General features: G+C 39.6%; 3 protein-coding genes across 3 annotated transcripts; 2 read left to right on the top strand and 1 right to left on the bottom strand.

Annotated features, from left to right (window-relative positions):
• Nucleotides 1–2,638: 2,638 nt before the first annotated feature.
• On the bottom strand, nucleotides 2,639–6,104 carry fpr1 (formyl peptide receptor 1). The gene is made up of 2 exons (XM_085422608.1): nucleotides 6,041–6,104; nucleotides 2,639–5,283 (listed from the first exon to the last, which is right to left on the bottom strand). Exon 2 carries the CDS (start codon nucleotides 5,270–5,272, stop codon nucleotides 4,136–4,138), a length of 1,137 nt encoding a protein of 378 aa, XP_085278734.1. The 5' UTR covers nucleotides 5,273–5,283; nucleotides 6,041–6,104; the 3' UTR covers nucleotides 2,639–4,135.
• Nucleotides 6,105–11,896: 5,792 nt separating this feature from the next.
• On the top strand, nucleotides 11,897–13,135 carry LOC146658865 (trypsin-3-like). The gene is made up of 5 exons (XM_085422609.1): nucleotides 11,897–11,975; nucleotides 12,101–12,254; nucleotides 12,355–12,617; nucleotides 12,714–12,850; nucleotides 12,929–13,135. Exons 1-5 carry the CDS (start codon nucleotides 11,936–11,938, stop codon nucleotides 13,076–13,078), a joined length of 744 nt encoding a protein of 247 aa, XP_085278735.1. The 5' UTR covers nucleotides 11,897–11,935; the 3' UTR covers nucleotides 13,079–13,135.
• A 4,313-nt stretch (nucleotides 13,136–17,448) lies between these two features.
• has1 (hyaluronan synthase 1) lies at nucleotides 17,449–19,523 on the top strand. The gene is made up of 4 exons (XM_085421790.1): nucleotides 17,449–18,144; nucleotides 18,242–18,467; nucleotides 18,583–18,715; nucleotides 18,848–19,523. Exons 1-4 carry the CDS (start codon nucleotides 17,449–17,451, stop codon nucleotides 19,521–19,523), a joined length of 1,731 nt encoding a protein of 576 aa, XP_085277916.1.
• Nucleotides 19,524–20,667: the final 1,144 nt, after the last annotated feature.

Raw genomic sequence — 20,667 nt, forward strand, 5'->3', positions numbered from 1 at the left:
TGAGTTTGCAGTTTAACTTTGAGTGGGACATTTACATGATAATCCGTCCATCCATTTTCTTAACCAGTTCTCAATCAGTGGACAAAGAAAGAAATGAAGAAAGATTATATTTATATTTTCCATAAATCATGAAGGTTGGGGTTAGGATTCAGAGCTACAGTTAAGGTCATCGCTGATGTTGACTTAGGTGTCAGAGGGTTGACCTTTGCCTATCTCCATTTTATTAACTGAATAATAGTCTTTGACACCTGATTTCTATGAGACTCAGACCAAAAGTGCCTTTCTTTATGACGCATAAAGCAACTAAACTCATTTAAAAAAGATGGAAGAGTGAAGAAAAAAGAAGGAAAAAGAGGAAAATATGTAAAAGATACTAGTAGTAACTGAGTTTTATTACATAAAATAGCTTATCAAACTCCATTTATTTACCAGCAGCCTGACTTCTTGACCAGAATACACTTACAGTGACAAAAAGATGGGGGTTTACTGGCTGATTTGTACCCAAGCATGTTGCTGCAATTACATCATTAAAAACTGCAAATCAGCCCGTCTGTGCTCATGTCTTCTTCTCAAGACTGCTGCACTATATCAGTAAAGCAAAAGCGTAAAGAGTCCCTCTGCTGGACAGACATATACAGTGCAATAAAAAAAGCATTCGCACACTTCCTGATTTGGAAAGAAAAGCAACTGGACTTCTTTAAGTTGCTTGAAGACGTTTCACCTCTCATCCGAGAAGCTTCTTCAGTTCTAAAGGGTCAAATGGTGGAGAGTCCCAGATTTAAACCCAGTGGGAGTATCCTCCCAAAGAGGGATAAAGGACCCCCTGATGATCCTCTACCTAATCACACGAGCCAAGGTGTGAAAACGGGTGTTTATTGGGGTGTTTTTTGCATTCATATGTTTTAGTTACTTAAGATTACCAATTGTTCACCTAAATTTCTGTCATGAATTACTGTATTGCAGGAATTACTATACAAAAACAATACAAAAGCAGGAGCCAGGAACTAACAATCCAGGAAGGATCAGAGAAAACACAGCTTTGAGGTAGAACATGACAAAGAACACAGGGAGGCTTAGACAATAAATACACAGCAGGTAATGAGGCTGCTGTGTATTTAAGGGAAAATAGGTGGGAAACATAACACACATGGGCAAATAGACTTAACTGTGACAGTCCTGGGTCAGTTTACCCAGTGTATATATTTTGGCCAGAGGTTTTATTTATTTAATTATTTATTATTTTTAAATATATTTTTGTTATTATTTATTTTATTTTATTTTTTTATTTATCCATTGTGATCCCTGGTTTGTTAAAGGTTTATATTCACTTCATGTGTTCTTTAGTGTTTTTAGGTTTGCTCCTAGTTCTCAGTTGGTTTAGAGTTTAGCTCTTTTCCCAGCGTTTCATCCACCGCAAAGTCCATTCACATGTCTGCGGTTTCCCTATTTAGTTCTGTCACTTCCTGTTTTATTTTGGAGGTTGTGTTCCTTTTTCATTGTCTTAAATTTTGCTTCCTTTCTCTGGTCTGTTATTCTCTATTCTGTTCTATTTGTTATCTTCACTGCTGTAATCACCCTTTTAAGTATATATAGTTATTGCCTTCTCCTTGATCTTTTTCAGAGTGTCAGTTCATTTTCCCCTCTTATTTTCCAGCTCCAGCACTCCCTTGCCTAGTATTAGTTCTCAGTTTAGGTTTCAGTTTCTTTTTTCCCTTTAGTTCTTTTTTTGTACTTTGGTCATCAGCCAGTTTTTTGTTTACTGCATCTACCTGTGAGTCTGAGTCAAAAAGCTCAAATAATCTCAAACAGCTTTATTAAACATGACAGTGAATTAGATGACCTCCACAGTCGCCAGATCGCTCCAACAGAGCACCTTTGGGTTTTACATAATGGATGTGCAACCAACAAATGTGTAGCAACTGTGTGATGCAATCATGTCAATGTCCTCCTGAAAAACAGAATATTCATTTATGTCCTATTTGAACTACCCTGTTAAGGCCTGATCTACTAAATAGAGGACATCCTGGGCTTTCCATTGACAGCTTGTGTGTTTGGGTGGCTTCTTTTAGCTCCAAAGAGGAAGGAAGTCTTAGGAAAAAGTTCAATGAGTAGATTCTTTTTGATATGGATCAAAATTTCCAATGTTTTATCCACTGCCTGAGAACTTCACTGTAACACACTAAAGAGGGGAAACAGATTGGAGCCTACTGACTGATTTAAGGCCTTTAATTGTGCAAAGTGGTTTAAGGCAGTAATCACTCGATTAAAAGCTACAAATCAGTCAGCATGAGCTTATCTTTATCTTTCAACACTGCTGCGATACTTCTCATCAAAGGTATAGCAAAATAATGTTATTTTAATAACTACTGTGTTTCTCAGTATCATCCTTTAACCCTCTCAGGCTCAAATTAAACTTTTTGTTGCTAATGCACAACCAAGTCCTGCAGTGGTACTTCTGAGTAAAAAAAACCCTCATAAAATATGTATGTGGGGTAATCAGGTTGTTAGTTTTTAACTGTTGCAAATCAGCAACACCTGCCTTGAGAGGGTTAAATATTCAGTAGAGGGAAATAAGTTGTTTTCTGCATTTATGTTTTGATAATGAAATGAGATGTAGGTCGACATTATCAGTGGGAAAGCATTAAAGCCAAAAATGTTTTATTGATGCAAATAATGTTGACAGAAATATTCACAATAGTAATACAATACTTATAGACATTTAAAGACAAGTAGATTTGGCCATTTGGGATTAAAAAAAATTAAAAAATACATTTTTTTCTTATAGTGGAATCAAGATTATATAATGTTGACGACATGCTTACCAAACTCATAACATTTTTACCGATTGGGTGATTATTCATTTGATAGATCGAGGACTGGCAACAAGGCTGACAACTGTTCCTTCTAGTTTAGTTGTTGAGGTAAACCTCCAAAAGGCTGATTTTATCTCTGAAATGTAAAAAAATGTAGATTTGTAGTCTTTTTGGTTACAAACAGAATTAATTAATATTTGAAGAATTATAGCAATACTTATGAAGGCCACAGACATTGACCTCTCACTCCCTATCAGCTTTCCAGTGGTTCTATAGTCACTATGTATCCATTAGATCTGTTGTTCATTATGCTCAAATAAATAAATACTAGAATAGATTTCTGTCAAATGAGAATTTGATTACAGGGTTACACATTTTACTTTCATATGTACCTAAAGGTGCCATTTGTTTTCAATATTGTGAGCCAGTTTTGTCATTTACAATCATAATTGTTATCAGTTAGTTCAGTGGTTCAAAACTTTTATTTCAAACTCCACCATTTATACTGGGCAGAATCAGTTTTGTAGATTCATCTAATTTAAATTCTGTTGTATTTATGTATTGACAAATCATAACAAGGGTCACCTCTAGGTGCTTATTTACAGGGTAAAATTTGATAGGTTAATTAACAGGACAATGTATTGTCTAGCAAGAAGCACAGTCTTTATTACTATGTCAGTGATCAGTAAAACCATAAGTTAAGGCCTATTCTTGAACTGGTAATGCACTTCTAATCTGGTTTCTTTTATGTCTCATGCAGAGAAGAAGAAATTTACTGGAGTGTGAACAAAAGATGCTTCCTTCCTACAGATGATACATTGGTATTGCTTGTGTTGCATGAATTCAACCACAAACAAATTACCAATTCTGAAACTAGTTTCTCTTCTCGAAAAATTTGCAGATCTTTTTATACCCTGAGTCTGAGAAAGTGTGACAGCAAAACTAATAAAACATCACACCTACCATAGATCGATACATTTAACTCAGATTGTGAACACCTTAGAAGTAACACGCATCTCATTTCAGGTGTTGCTATAAATACTAAATAGTTGCCACTGAAACAATTTTAACCATCCTCAATGCTTTAACACATAAATGAATTGTAAGCTTATTGTACAGTATCACTAAAACAAAGTCTAAGAGGCTGTAGCTGAGAAACACTCTGCTGTCACAACAAAAAAGTGAAGATAAAGAGGAAATCCTCCTGTACACCTGACAGATTAACTCTTTTGATTAAGAGAACTTTTGATTAAAAGTTGTTTAAAAGTGATTTGTTATACAGTTATTTCTACTCAGAAAGTTTATTCATGTCTTTAACGGCCTTATAACTCAGCATCAGAAAATGACTTATCTTTGCTGCGAGTGGTGACCATTGAGTTTGTATAGGTGTATGAGCGAGAAACCTCTTCCTGGAAGGCACTCTCCAGCACAATCAGGATGGATTTGCGGACTTTATCTTTAAAATCCTGGCCCATGAACACATACAGCAGTGGATTCAGGCAGCTGTTGAGAAAGGCCATACTGGTGGCTATTGGTAACCCAATTATGGTGATATCATCTAATATCTCACTTGAATATTCTGGCATGTAATTTGCCATCTCAATTAGACCCATGATGTGAAAGGGAGCCCAGCAAAGAAAGAAAGTGATGATAATGGCAGCGATGATCTTAAAGGGGCGACTTGACTGATTGGCCAGTGTGCGGTTTCTTCTGAGACGATGGATTATAACAGCATAACAGGAGACAATGACAGTAAAGGGCACAACAAATCCCAGTAGGAAGCGTGTGAAAATCATGGCCTGATGACGAAACAACTGAGTGTCATTGTATGTGTCTTCATCATCAGAAAGAGCAAAGTTGTTGAAGCAGTTGATGATATCCTTATTGTGGTACGATGGCCCGATGTCCCTGAAGATGAAATATGGAGCACTGAGAATCAAAGCCACCACCCAAACACACAGACTCACATAGGATGCCTTGCGTACATTTCGGTGGTTCTGAGCCCAGACAGGCCACACCACAGACACACATCTGTCCACACTGATCACCACCAGAATGTAGACACTGGCAAACATGTTCAGAAAGCTGATAGTGGTGTTCAGCTTGCACATGAACTTGCCAAAAGGCCAGTGGAAATCCAAAGCTGTGTAAGTCACACTCAGGGGCAAAAACGCAGTGAAGAGGAAGTCAGCCACAGCAAGGTTGAGGAACCAAACTGTGTTAACAGTTTTCTTCATCTTGAACCCGGTCACCCAGATAACCACTCCATTCCCGAGCACACCGAGGACAAAAGCCAGGGAGTACACAACGATAGACATGGTGTTCAGAGAATGTCTCAAATCGGCGTGCTCGTTTCTGTAGTCATACTCTGTGCTTTCATCATATATAGAGCCATTACTTCCAAAGTCATCTGTTCCATTAAAGAGATTTGGAGGGGTGCCAGTCATTAACTCCATCATTGTCTTTGAACCTACAACACAAACAAACATGAATATTAACCTTTTTAGATTTTCCTGAGATTACTAATGACCAACAAAGCAAAACTCTTTAAATTGAAACATAGAAAGCAGTTCAGTCAAATAAAAAGAAAGAAAGGTTGCCTTTATTTCATTCCCCCCAAAATCATACCGAAACATGACATAACTCCAACATGCCCTAAACAGGGCAACTCCATTATCCACCCATTTAGTGCACCCTAAAAGTAATTAGAGCAAATATTAAAAGCATTTTAATAAAGTTTACTTCTGCATGCTTTTTAAAGTTTAATTTAAAAAAGCTCAAACCTCCTCAAGTTTTGTGCAGCGTGCATGTGCAAATTTCCCACTGTGTTAAAAATCACATGAACGTAAGTTGGGTTTTTTTTGGGGGGTTTTTTTAAAAAAGGAGAGAAAAATACGGAAGAGGATTTAAGGTTTAACCACAGATAACTACATGCAAGAAACAGTTCCCACGTATGAAAATATGGCTATACGTAATAATACTTACATTTAATACATATAATACGTTGCTAATTGCATAATGTTTATATAGTTCACGGCTCCACAAAACAATTAAAAAGCCCAGTTCCCGACGTTTTTCCAAAAAAAAAAAAAAAAGCCCAACCATTCTAATGTGAGATGCTTCCCAGAAACAGTGTATATTTCTTACATTTAATTTTCTTTTCCTACTCCCCCCCCCCCTTATTTTTCTTCGTCTGAATAACAAAGCAGAAAAAACTACAATCCTACCTCTCTCGGCGACCCACTCAGATCTCTTATGTCGAACACCCTCCCTTTACCTCCGACTGGGCTTTGAAAAAGCTGGAGCTCAGATCGCGGAGTCGTTAAATATGTGACGTCAAATCTGGGACGGGGTGCTGAGGTCCCGCCCTCCAACTACCATAACTCTCACCGACAATGAACTTAAATTAACTTCTCGAACTTTTGATTTCCATGCATCGCAACATATTCTAATGCACAGTGCTAAACCAGCAGTTTGTCAGTGATGACTTATTAAATCTGTCCACGCAGAGTGGAGATTTAAGTGTGAGTTTAAATGTGTTGCCTGCACACATTAAATCCAACACGACAGTCAAAATGATGCTCTAATCCGCAAGAACTGCGCTAGTGCTTCACTAAAACTCCTGCCTCTGCAAGATTTTCTTCAAATGTCTGCCACAATTGTCTTCATTTTTCTTCGGGAAACTCCAAAAGTGAAAACCCTGAGTAACCAAACAACTAAATGTATAAATTGTGGGTTGTTGAAATGACTACCTGAGAAGGAGTGGAGCCTGGACTTCTCATACGCCCACCTGGGCTCCTGCTGCGTAATGTGTTTTTCTCTGCGTAGGTTGAGCTCATGTTTGCTTGTGGTTAAGTGTAATTGCTCTGTGTTGTTGACTGATTTGACATCTTTGCATGTTGGTATATGCATCTCCAGCCTTCCAGCATCTGTCAGTATCTGTTGCGCTTCTGTAGATAACAACCCGCAAAAAACAAACAAAAGAAAAAACCTGATACTGGAAGCATTTTGGATATTTCAGTTATAAACTTGTTAGAATCAAATAAGCAAACTTTTACTTGTTAAGTAGACTTCAGTTTGTTGACTTGTAAATTTTGGATGGACTTTCAAGTTAAACACACTGGGATATGATGCAACACTTTTGGTCACACATCATTGAAATCCATGTATTTCTGAGGCATTTTACATTTAGTGTATATGCCAAAAAAAAAAGAGAATGGGACCAGCAATCAACTCTAGACCTGATCACATGCCTTAAAAAAAAGAGGAATTCACACAACTACCCTGGAGCAAACCTAAACTGTAATCCAGAGCAATTTCATTCATGACATCTATCTGGCACGTTCCTCTTCTTTGCACTTTATGTGTTTTCTGTTGTACTTTATGTGACTCTTGAGCTTCGAGAACTGAGAACTCATCAACAGTCATTCTTTAAATCAGTTTACCTTATTTTCTATGCTTACATCAACCACATCTGGACCATCAAACTGAATTATGACAATATCCAATTAATCAAGTTTCAGGAAGAAGAGGGCTGAATAGTAGATATATATAATAAGTTCAAGATGGTGGATCTAGGGAACTTTTAGCCACAGACAATGAAAATCAGTCTCACATCCCCCGAGTAAAGCCCTACCTTTCACTTGGGGTGGGGGATGTTCATCTGAGCTTAAATTCATACTCATATTTCCTCCCACATGGGCTCCCGCTACTCTTGGTTTTGTTGTTCTGCTATCCACACATTTCTACATCTGTGTTTTATGTTTAGGAGCTCATCGTGTAAGCATCAATACTTTGTCTCTTCACCTTTCACATGGCCTAACTCTAAAGTTGCAGCTATACCGTTTTCTAAATTGGCTGCTAGCGGATTTTAATCCTCCGAATCAACCTGAAATACCCTCCCAAAAACAAATATTTGTAGCACCAAAAGAAACTCTGATGATACTAATAATTCAGGAAAACATCAAGCTAGACAATGGTGGTTATAATAAGTGAACTTGTTTTCACAGTAAAGCACAACGAGTTTTAACTCCTGCACAGATCAGATTCACACAGTTCAAACTTCTGCTAGAACCTGCCCAACCCAGAAACTGGGTCCCCCTCTAATGTACACACATCACACAGGAACTGGATCCTGCCAGAAGTCCAGATGTGAGGGGGAGGAAGAAATGAAAGAAAGTTGTGGGAGGGACAGAGGGAGGAAGAAACACTACATGTGTGCGTGTATGTGAAGATGTATGTGCTCTCAGTCGCTGCGTGTGTTCAGAACAACACCCTGATTTGAGTGTGTGGGAGGACCCATGAGTCTATTTTCTTTTCTTTTTGTCTTTTTCTAGCAGAGTGTATAAATATTTAGCAAGTAAAAAAAAAATCCCCAGTGAGCGATACCTGATGCTCGGACCAAACTCATTCCATTAGCTACAGGAAACTGCTCGCATCTTTTCATCTCCCTTAAACACAACATTAAGCTGTTCAGCTCCAAAACTAAAGTACATGCCTGTTTTAGCTGAAGTCTAGACAGCGTTTAATTTTATCACGGTTCTCTTGAGCAATGCATCCACTATTTTTCTGCAAAAATGTGTGTGTGTGTGTGTGTGTGTGTGTGTGTGTGTGTGTGTGTGTGTGTGTGTGTGTGTGTGTGTGTGTGTGTGTGTGTGTGTTTTCCCCATTTTTCTGCTGTGCTGTTTTGTTACAGAACTTTAAGGCAAAGCATTTTGCTAGAGTCTGTAGAGGATATTAATAGCTATCTCAGGGCTATAGTTTGAGGGAAGCTTTCAGAGCCCAAGGCTTGATTTACCAACCAAACCTGCAATTATGTGTATGCCACACAAATACCAATTTGGGTGTGTAGAACAACCAGTGGAGGTTTAAGGAGAATATAGATTTAGCAGAGTGTGATGCCCACTGTTGAAGTTTGGGGAGGGGGGTTATTATTTAATACAGCAGCTGTGAGCAACTGTTCTGGAAGGCACACCAAACATATATGTACATTTATACATGTATCTTTCCCTGTCTGTGCATGTGTGTGCCTTTGTGTGTGGGATAGTGAAGTACTAATGACATACTGCAGCTTCCAGCGTCACTGTAATACACCCAGTATTTTGCTTTTGAGTGCAAAACAGTGTGACCTTGCAACTTTTCTAAACTCTAAAGAGGAATGTGTAAATTCCCGAGTTGTTTCACAGGGGAACATAAGTGTTGAAACTTCTACACCTCCATTACACTGCCATAAAGTCACAAACAGTGGGAATCTGCTGTGTCTTGCAACCTCAAAGGTTTGTTGATCTTATTGCGGTGCTGACTGGAAATCAAACCCTCATCTCACTTGTGTGGAGAGGTCAGGAATTTTGTTTTTTGAGTCAAAACCCGTGCCAACTGTTTTTGCTCATAAGGGTAGGAAATGTTATTTTTTTTTCCACAAATAAACCACACACAGGGAAAAAAGCTGCACCTCAGTAACCAAAACCACTTCCTTACATTCGTCCCCACTTTAAACCGCAGTCCCCCTCAGCAGACCTAGTGAATATGAATACTCAACCTCAGCTCTGTCTGACAGAAAACAAGCATGGCACTGCATAAGTCATACAGATCTGACACAGTGCTCTCTGTCTTGTCCGTCTGAGAGTGTTTTGAGGTAAAGTGGAACGGGATTAGGGGAACCGGAAGTGGTTATGCAGGCAGTGCCAGATGATGAAATAAATGGAAGTTTTTATGCTTTCCATATAATCTAAGCAAGCGTTAGGGTAGCAAATGTGGAAAAACAGATGCTGCGGTGTTGGAAATAACTGGAGGTCAATGACAGTCTTAGGCTGCAGAGAAAGCAGCAGTGAACTTTTTTTTCCTTTCTTAATTACTTAATTCATCCAGCTGATCACATCCTGAATGATGTCTTGCAGATGTGCAACTAAACAGGCATCTGGCTATCATATGTGAGGCTGTCACAGATTTGAAATTTTCCAACAGTTAAATCAGCGACTTTGGGACTTAGTCTAATAAATACCACTGTGGGTTGCTGTGATGTCTTGCAGTGTTGTAACTTCTTTTGATATTGCGATGAAATTTGTCAGCAGGTCTTGTAAAATCTAGACCGAGAAGAGGTAAAGTGCTGCTCATATCGGGGAACAGATAAGCAGCCTGATGTGTTTTTGACTTTGGTGAGTAAGTCCAGTAAGTCTACCAGCAGAACCAAGCAGCTGTTTCCAGTCAGAAAAAGAAGAAACGAAGATACAGGTTGGACGAGGAGTGAAGCAGACTATGCGAGTGTCTCATAGCAATGACAGGGTGAAGAACCTGCCTGTGCTGGATGGGAATGCGTTATATTTTAACCTTAAGTGTATAATCACAGGGTTTGGGTAAATGGGCCCTAACATTTCAATGTTTTCCTGTCTGGTGCTGATAAACACCTACGCTCACACATGAGTAACAGAGCTTTGTGCTTTTCAGTATATCTCTATTGTGAAATTATGACTCAGCAGTGTTGGCTTAATATTTTTGTTTAATATTTTAAACTGGACAGATTAAAATGATTCACTGATTTCCCAAGGAACCAGACAGACTGTGTATCAAGAGCTTAATACTCCAGCAGCACTTGTAATTGTGTCTCTTGATGGAAGTACGTGAAGTTGTGCCAGAAAATTCTACTCTGTACAGTTTCAAGACAGGATTACTTTACATTTTCTAGATTTACTTCTTTAATTTGCTGTGTTAGTAGATATTACTAAAAAGAAGAGATGAAAGGAATACTTTAAAGGTCAAAAGGTGACATTTCAGTCCTTCTTCTACTTGTTCTTCTTCCTTTTTTCCTTTAGAGGCCAACTGCCCACATTACACCCGATCGCTAGAATCTTTCTCTGTCCACCAACCTTCTGCATGTCCTCCTTCACTACCAACATTGGGGTATTGAAGTAGTGAAGTGGGGTTTTATCATCATTCAATAAAAGTTGTGTATTACACATTCCTTATAGGCCTACTTCTCTTAAAAGTAATGGTGTTTGTTGCTTAATTGCTCCCCAGAGAAAGTTACTTGGTACACTACCTATTAGATTACTTTTACCTTCTGTATTCTGTAACATGACCTGAAATGCATTCTAACATAATAACCAGTCCCACAAACAAAACACAATCCGTTTTCTAATGAGGACACACCTTTGATCTTTATTGGGGGTCTATGTGTGACCACAAAACTTACAAAAAAACCCAACCAAAGTTGAAAAGCAGCTCAAAGGGACTTCAAAGCGATTGTCACTGTGATGCTAGTGTGGAAACGTCTGCGTACACTCAGTTTCTTCAGTTGTGACACCAGCACCACACACCATGGTTCCTTTGCTAACTTTGTGTTAGCGTGCTGTCTGTCCAGATGTTTGCAAAGATCTGAAACTCTGCTAGCAGGATAATGCAGTTCTTTCTGTCCTATATGCAGCTATTATCCTTAGATGCAATAATAATATCACTACCATCTTGTAAACCTTCCCTTTCTCTCTTGCTGCTGTCATTCAGTCACAAATCCCCCCTGACACTCATCTCCAGGCAACAAATTTCTTATTCTACCTTAAATGAAAAAGGCTAACATTTATAGGTTAAATATTGCCACCTTAGTTCTCTTTAAATGCATTTTTTGCTGTCTTTGTGCTGAAAAATGGTACGTGAGCATCTGTAACCACATGAGCTTCACCCACATGCACAGTCATAACTTCCATTGACGTCACTCTGTGGGTCACTTGAAGGCAGTGCATGTCATGTAAAGTATTCAATTTATGATAAACCTGCAATAAAAAGTATAATGTCACATGACTGTTCTGTGAAGAAAATGTATTTAGGCAAAAGTGAGCTTTAAACATGCTCACGTAATGCAGCACAAAGGAAATAAACAAGAATGCACACTGTAAAGTGTAGCACTCACATTGTTTCCTAATCCAAGCTATGTTCTAACTTGTATTGAACTGCTGTTTTGTTTCTCCTATATAGTGTACTTCAAGCACAGTATCACTGGGGAAATGTAACACCTGTTTAGTGTCTGAGGCGTGCCTCTGGTGGCCCTGAGAAAAGACAGATAAGAGGGACTGAAATACCTGAAACCAGGAGAATTAGGGTACATTGATCTGCCAGTGAGAAAAACAGAAGGCATGAAGCTTTTCCTTCTCCTGATTCTCTCTGGAGGGGCAGGTATAAAATCTAATTTATAGATTCAAATGACGAACACTCAAGTGTTAAGGATAGGATGCCGAATCACTGATAAAATAATTTTCTGATTTTGCCACTTATTTAATTGTATTTTTTTTACTCTACAGTTGCGCTGGAAGGAGATAACAAGATTGTTGGAGGATATGAGTGCCCCAAGAACTCTGTGCCCTACCAAGTGTCACTCTTCACTGGGTACAACTTCTGTGGGGGGGTTCTTATCTCTGATGAGTGGGTGCTCTCTGCTGCACACTGCAAACCAAAGTAAGGCACACAATCCCCATCAAGCCTGAATCCAAGCAGCTTTAAACTTTAAAATGAAGTCGGGTGTAAGAAACTCTCAAAGTGGGCTTTGTTCTTTCAGCTCAAATCTAGAAATTCGTCTGGGGGAGCACAACATCTGGGAACCTGATGGGACTGAACAGCACATCATGTCTGCTGAGTTTATTCGCCACCCTGACTACGATTCCCGTACACAGGACAGCGACATCATGCTGATCAAACTGAGTCGACCTGCCGCTCTGAGCAGCTACGTGCGTCCTGCTGTGCTTCCTTCAAGGTGTGCCAGTGAGGGGACAGTGTGCCAGGTCTCAGGATGGGGGAATCTTCGTCCCAGCGATGAGGGCTGTAAGTTAAACTGTGCTATACGGCCTATCTGTGTTGCTTGAACAGGCAGTCAACTCAGGTATTTTTAAAGATATTGATCTGTTTGTGTCTTTGCAGCAAGATACCCAGATAAGCTGCAGTGCCTGGAGGTCCCTCTCCTGAGTGATGACACCTGCTTTAACGCATATCCTTTCCAAATTACTGAAAACATGATCTGTGCTGGATATCTGGAGGGAGGGAAGGACTCCTGCCAGGTAAGATCAAAACAGGAAATGTTTATGCGCCGTGATAAAAAGGTTGAACCACTGAAAAATCATTTATTTTAACTCCAGGGTGACTCAGGGGGCCCATTGATGTGCGACGGAGAGCTCCAGGGAGTTGTGTCATGGGGGCACGGCTGTGCACAGAGGAACAAGCCTGGGGTGTACACAAAAGTTTGCAATTATGTTTCCTGGATTAAGAACACAATGGCATCTGAATGAACAGAAAAGATTCATGCCAGCTGGTTAATTTCAGTAAAGTCATCTACATGATGTGTGGTGTGTACATATATGTCTGTTTGTGCGTCATTTGAAGTTTCTAAAAAGAGAACACGTTTCTGCCTTGTGCTTAATATTTTCCCAGACATACGAGTTCTCTTTTAGACCTTACCTAGCAGTAAAGTGACAGGCAATGTGCTAAAACAAGTGTGTCCAAAGTATTTGGCTTTGAAAAGCCCACTTGTGTGTAATTCAAACTTTAGTATGTAAGACCGTAAATCAAGATGTCACGCAGGAATTTTATGCAGTGTGTGACACATCTAGCAGCCTCACATGCCGTCACAGCATTTGCAGTTACAAGCCCTGATTCAAAATGGCTTTACAATGAATAGGCATCCAAGTTTCATGCTCAGGGATGTCTTAGTAGTTAAGAAGCAAACCGAGCACTTAAAGTCAGGCAACAATAAATCACAAAGAGCAAAATACGCCGCCACACTCCTCTCTGTGGGTTGAAACTGTAAAGCATGTTGCACACAGGGCGACTCTCCATAATCACTGATTATAGTAGAGTGCTGCTGCAAATGTGGTACAGTCAGTTTCATGATGTATCGGTTTAGCGTTAATGTTAAGCTATCAGCTAAAGAAGTAAGCATCTGTCACAGCAGCACAGCATCAGGTGCACACATGGGAATGCTCGATTAGAAAATCCTGAAATGATTTAAGTGGATTTCGGTTTCCTGGGTGTGGCGCAGAGCAGCTGAGTGAGTCACCAGGCACTTGCTTGACCACCACATAAAGACCGGGACCTAACAAGGTTTCTGAGGACTTTTATCCTCCTCATAGCCTCCCTACAACGCCCATACAACGGCATGTGGGGGCTGACATGTTTTTTAGAAAGCATGATCCTGGTCGATATGTTTATTCTGGCAACACAGCTGTCTGTGTTTTGAATCCATCTGGAACCCCAGAAACCATGTTTATGAGCTACTTAGAGGTTATGGCAGGTTGGTAAAGGCATCTTCATCCTTCTGCAGTGCGCTTTAGAGGACACATTCTTGATGTGGCCACAAACTAATGCAGTTTAACCATCAGTAACTGTAAGGATTAGTCAGGCATATGATAGAAGAAACCACCAGTTTAGCCATGATCTTTTCAAATAAGCTCGGTTATGAAAAGGGATGGGAAGCAAAGGAAAAAAACTGAGGAGCTGAGTGGAATAAAAGTAACATGTGAAAAGCTTTCATGAACTCTAAATGTGTCCATCTTAATATATAATAACAAAAACATTTAATAGAGATGATAAATTGAACTGACAAAATCATAAAAACACAGCTTAATGCATACACTGATATCATAAATCAGTATCATATGAGACATTGGCACACAAGTATTGCCATATACAGCTGGACTTTAGGAGAAGTTTAAATCAGGAGCATTGTTTGAAGAAGTTTCTGTTTGAACCAATAAATCTGCAGCACATTGTTGGAAAGATTCAAAAACATAACCATTAAGTGAAGCTTGTTCACCAGCCCTAAGCACGCATGGGCTCCCTGCGTGACATCAACGTCCCTGTGGCTGCTATTTGGGCATGTTGATGGCTACGGCCAGCTCAGAGGGTGTGGACCATCATGAGTGGTCAACAGAGTTCCCTTAAAGACACTCTCCAGGGATGTGATCATGTTTAAATCAAGAGTTGTAGGCAGCTGTGGAATAAATCATCTGGGAGAGTTTTCTTCTTCAGAGAGGGCAGACTGTTTTCAGTTGTGACACAGAGGAGTGAGTGTCACATAGTGTGTGTGTATAGTGTGTGTGTGTGCATGTGTGTGCAAGTGTACACACACACACACACACACACACACACACACACACACACACACACACACACACACACACACACACAGAGGAGTGAGAGCTGGCAGCATTTACCAAAATTAGATATCCTCACCTTGGAGCCTCATTTTAAAGGCAGGTCAATATGACATGTTGCAAATATTCAACATGTTAAAGCAAACAGCAACTGTATTTTTATGATCCCATATGCTGTTTTCTTTACTTTGTTTGTGTTACGCCCCTAGTCTAGGCGGGTAGGGACGCACATAAGGTTGGAGGAGAGAGAGACAAATCCCCGCCCTGGTTCCCAAGCCAAACATCCAAACCAGTTGTGAGTAAAAAAAAGTGATTTTATTTAAGGACAAGAAGCATAGCTCCAGGGTGAGCCCAGGCCAAAATAATAAACAAAACCAACTAAGTCCCACCAGAAAAGACTAACTAAACCCTAAGAAAGAAAAAAGAACAAACAAATGACAGAGCTATCCCTCGCTCCCTGACCAAGAAAACAGGAGAAAACGATTCCAAAAGAAAAGGCAGCTCACCCCTTCCGCTTCAGCCCACGAGTGCCTAAGCTCTCAGCTAATGCACTAGGAGCGGCTTTTACAATTCACACTCCCACAAATACACAAGATAAACACAGGCTGGGAAAACCAGGGTCAGGACTGCGACGGCTGTCAGGCTACTCGCTCGTTCCACACACACTCTCACACTCTCACACACTCTCTCTCTCTCTCTCTCTCTCTCTCCCTGGAGCTGTCAGAGCGGCTTTTTGAATGTGGTCACCTGTTCCATGGTCCAATCAGCTGCTCACTACTCTTCATTAGGGGAGGGACCTGTAAAGAGTCTTAAACACAGTAAAGAGACATAGAACAAACAGCCCACACAGTGTTCTTATGGCCACAGCCGTAACAGTTTGTTTTGTTTTTTTAGTAATTTAGGTTCTTTTAATATGAAAACATAGCGCAATGTAACTGGTATCATATACATTGTTAATTTAAATCACAGCCTCAACCCTTTTTTTTAACTTGACGTGTGGAGTTTCAGAAAAGAACCACAAGAGGGCAACATCTAACTGTGAACAAACCCTTAAATGAGCGAAAATGCTGCACACACGGTAACAACAGCTTCTGTAAAACATAAAAACATAAAAAGGATTTTCAGCTTACAGCTTCGAACAGCCTGATATGGTTTTTACACTGTTAGTGGATGGAAAGCTTCTATCTGCAAGCTGCAGATCATTGTAAGATGAATTGTCATTGTAACTGAAGTTAAGATCGGTCTCATTGATAGGCTTTGACTGATTACATTTATCAGTTGATTGTCACCAACAATAAAACGGCTAGAGATTTTTCATACATTAGATTTATGACATTTTGGATTACACTTATAACACATTAACAATTAAAAAAAGAGTTAAATATATATTTTTAAAAAACAACAACAATAAGTAAACAGATAAATAATGTTCGCACCAAACGTCGGTTCTTTGCTCCGCAGAGCATCTGTGAAATGCTCCTATAATGGGAAGCTTGGGAATTCCCTTCTTTACAGCAAACGGCAGCATGGTCGGAGGTCACTCTCTACACATCTCCATGGTAAAGAAAGAAAACATAACAGCTGTATGCAATCTGCACAGTGATGCCCTCACGTTAAATGGACCACCGCCTTGCTCCTGACGCACGACTGACTCAGCGAGGTTGCGTGAGCGTGAAAAAAAAAGGAGGCCCCCTCCTCTCCTACACTACACTTTAAAACTCATGCATTTCAAACCAAGTTCTGAGACAAAGAGAACTCCGGGTGGATATCACATAATTCTACATGAAGCCAGTGTTAACATCAGGTAGGGTTAAAAATATGTGGTTTCATTATTTTATTCATGCTCTTATTATTATTATTATTATTATTATTATTATTATTATTATTATTATTATTATTATTATTATTATTATTTGTTTTTGCTTGGAAACTAACATTCGACTTAAGTGGTAATAGTATATAGTATTATCCTATATTGAAAGTTTTATATATAAAATAGAATTAGATACATTAAAATTAAACAAAAATTCTGATCAGTTACTTCAGCAAATTGTTATTTCTATATACATATATATGTTGTATCACTTTTTTCCGTATGCTTTCGCACAATAGGGCACAGTTCTTTTGATAACACCTTCTAGGATTATCAGCCGTGATAACTTGATCACTGGTTAATACAGTGCAATTATAGATAAATTCTGTGGTGTATTTCACCCCTGACTGTAGATTGGTAATGAGTCCCACAAACGTTTTGCATAAAACAGTTGTTTTCACTGAATTCTTTTTCTCCCAGTCTGAGTGTCTGTGTATATTCCAATGGATAAATTTAAAGGTATGACAAAGAGATCTGCTCAGAAAAGTTTCAGTCTTTAACCGATTTTTGTCATGTGCTGCTAAACAGAAAACATCTTTCACTGCAATGTGTTGACATTTTGACTGACAAGCTTTCTTGACTGTATTTAAAACTTTACTGATATGTGTTGTCTGTGTCTCCTTAGGTGAAATAAATGGAGCTAAAACCTTTATTGAAGAAGCTGGGTTCAATAATCCGCGCCATCCTCACTTTTGTCTTTGCTTTGGCCGTCCTGGGTGTGATGGTGTGGGCCTACGTTCAGGGCTATCAGCTGGTGTCGTCCATGTATGGCATCATCTCCTTTGGCATTTATGGACTCCTACTCTCACTCCATGTGTTGGTCCAGAGCTTTTTTGCCTTTGTTGAGCACCAGCGAATGAAATCTCGAACAAAACCATGCTCCTATACCAAAATAATCGGTTTTACTATATCGGCTTACCAAGAGGACCCTGTTTATCTCAGAGAGTGCTTGAACTCAATCAGGGCCCTCAAGTATCCCCCTGAGCTGCTGCGCATCATCATGGTGATAGATGGGAATTCAGATGATGACCAGTATATGATGGACATGTTCAAAGAGGTGTTTGCAGACCAGGATCCGGGCTACTATGTATGGAATAACAACTATCATACCTGGGATCCCACCCAGGTCCAACATGATGAAGAAAATGGCTCAGCAATGGGCATTGAAGGGGGTTCTGATTATGTGGTAGGAGAGGATCCACAGAGAAAAGAAGTAGAGCGCCTGATCCAGACCAAGAGATGTGTGTGCATCATGCAGAAGTGGGGAGGCAAGCGGGAGGTGATGTACACAGCATTTAAAGCCCTGGGGTCATCGGTTGATTACATGCAGGTATCTACTTTTACTTAAGTGTTTTCTTTCTTATTTTTTTATGAAAATAAAAATGAAATGTTTCCAATTTTCAATGACGTTATGTCTCATTTCTCAGGTGTGTGATTCAGATACGAAGCTGGACCCTTTGGCCACGGTGGAATTGTGCAAGGTATTGGAGAGTAATCCCAAGTATGGGGCTGTAGGAGGGGATGTGATGATCCTCAACCTTAAAGACTCTTACATCAGCTTCATGAGCAGTCTCAGGTACTGGATGGCTTTCAACATCGAAAGGTCCTGCCAGTCCTTCTTCAACTGTGTGTCCTGCATTAGTGGCCCTTTAGGTAAGGGAACTCTTTTCTAGCTAAATAGTATTATATTAAAGGCTTAAAAGCATTGATGTAACTCATTGTAACCAACATCTTTTGAATTTGTCATTTCTTGTACTTGTTCATGCAGGTCTGTATAGAAATGATATCCTTCAGCAGTTTCTGGAATCGTGGTACAATCAAATGTTTCTGGGAACTCATTGTACATTTGGTGATGACAGGCATCTCACCAACCGTATGCTGAGCATGGGCTATGCCACTAAGTATGTTTTCTAGATATTATTAGGCACAGAAATTACATAATAGGACCCAACAAAGCTCAGTAGCTACAATAATGATCCTACAACATCAAACAAGCAGGTTCTAAAGGTCTATTTTTTACCCCCTTTCTTCAGATACACTGCTCGCTCAAAATGCTACACAGAAACACCCGCTCAGTTCCTTCGCTGGCTCAACCAACAGACTCGCTGGACAAAATCTTACTTCCGGGAGTGGCTCTACAATGCAATGTGGTGGCACAAGCACCATCTCTGGATGACCTATGAGTCCATCGTATCAGGTATTTTCCCCTTCTTTGTCACGGCCACCATAATCCAGCTGTTTTGGACAGGCACTCTGTGGGACATCCTCTGGGTTCTGTGCTGCATCCAGCTTATCGGGCTGGTGAAAGCAGCCTACGCCTGCATCCTGCGGAGAAACATGGTGATGGTGTTTATGTCACTTTACTCAGCTCTCTACATGACCAGTTTGCTGCCTGCTAAGTACTTTGCCATTCTCACGATGAACAAAAGCAGCTGGGGAACATCGGGCAGGCGTAAGATGGTTGGTAACTACATTCCACTCCTTCCCCTGTCGGTGTGGGCTGCCATTTTATTAAGTGGACTTGGTTACACCATCTACAAAGAGAGCAAAGAGGACTGGTCAACTGAGGCTAAAAAAATGGAAACTAGATTTCTTATTTATGGCTGTGTAGCCTACGTATGCTACTGGGTTCTTATGATGTTCCTCTATTTTGTGTGGTTCCACAGAGCATGTAGAAAGCGTTCTGGAAGTTACAAAGTGAACGTATAAAGCTGGGCATACACTGTGTGTTATTCAGCTCCTGCTCAAACTGAATCGCAGGGGTTAGAAGTTTGTAGGTCACGATGCAGGGTCTCACACTATAAGGCCCGATGCTGTGATGCGACCTGAGTGCTCACACTGGTCGTGTTAGTCGTGTTAATCGCTTTTCGTTTACTACATGATGCACGGCACACGATTAAGAAGAAAATTGGGCTGATCCCTAAAATGGTCGCACGACTGAAAAGTCGTCTCAAAATGGGGCCAAAAATCACACAGTGAATGTTCAGCTTAAGTCTGAAGAGCAAAAGTAATTTATTCAAATTTAAACCTGACTATGTGTATTTATTTTGTGTCACATTACTGAAGGACAGGGATGTTCTACAATGCTGCTAAAGAAATAAACTGAAAACTCTTTTGAGAGTCAAAAAAAAAAGAAGAAGAACAGTATTGTTTCTAAGATTGGGGAAACCTGCAGTCAGCTGAGACTGAAGAAGTCTCTTGGATGAGGGACGAAATGTTTCTCCCACTGAAGACGCTACGTCCAGATGAACCGAATCAACTTTTGCAGAAAAAGAATGAAAATAATAAAATATTAAAAATCTGTATATAGAGACAAACAATTTTTTATATGGAGATGGTGTTACGTATTCTTTTTTAAATTACACTGAGATGTTTTGTTGTCTGAGGTTCTCTTTGAGGTTAATGGAGGTGATGCATTTGCATAATATTTATTTATCAGAATTGTGGTTTTTTTTTAATGTTTGTGTATGTCTATGCTGATAATTTAATTTAATTTTAATTTTACCAACACAACAAGTTCAAAGGTGTGTAAGGTTTCTACAGCATTGTTGGTGTCATTGCACTGGATCCTGGATGCAACTTTCTGCAGCACTGCAAGCTTACTTGAAAATAAATGTTATAATATACTGCAGTATGAAATTAAAACAAGCAGAAAACTGTTAAATTACTGCGACATGAATCAAGAAGGACTTAAATAATGTATCACATTGTTTGCTGTATCAAGAAAAGTGAAGTAGGGATGTATTTTGTACAGTGCACTTTATTCAATGCTTTGTTGGAGAGAAAATTTGAGAAAACATATGTATTTTTTATGAATCACCTTAGCAATTGTTTGTAATGGTGGAATTTTTTC

This window comes from Rhamphochromis longiceps, linkage group LG11 (genome assembly GCF_057381845.1).
Source record: "Rhamphochromis longiceps isolate RC_006_pf linkage group LG11, R_longiceps_female_GT1.1, whole genome shotgun sequence".
Classification (NCBI taxonomy): domain Eukaryota; kingdom Metazoa; phylum Chordata; class Actinopteri; order Cichliformes; family Cichlidae; genus Rhamphochromis; species Rhamphochromis longiceps.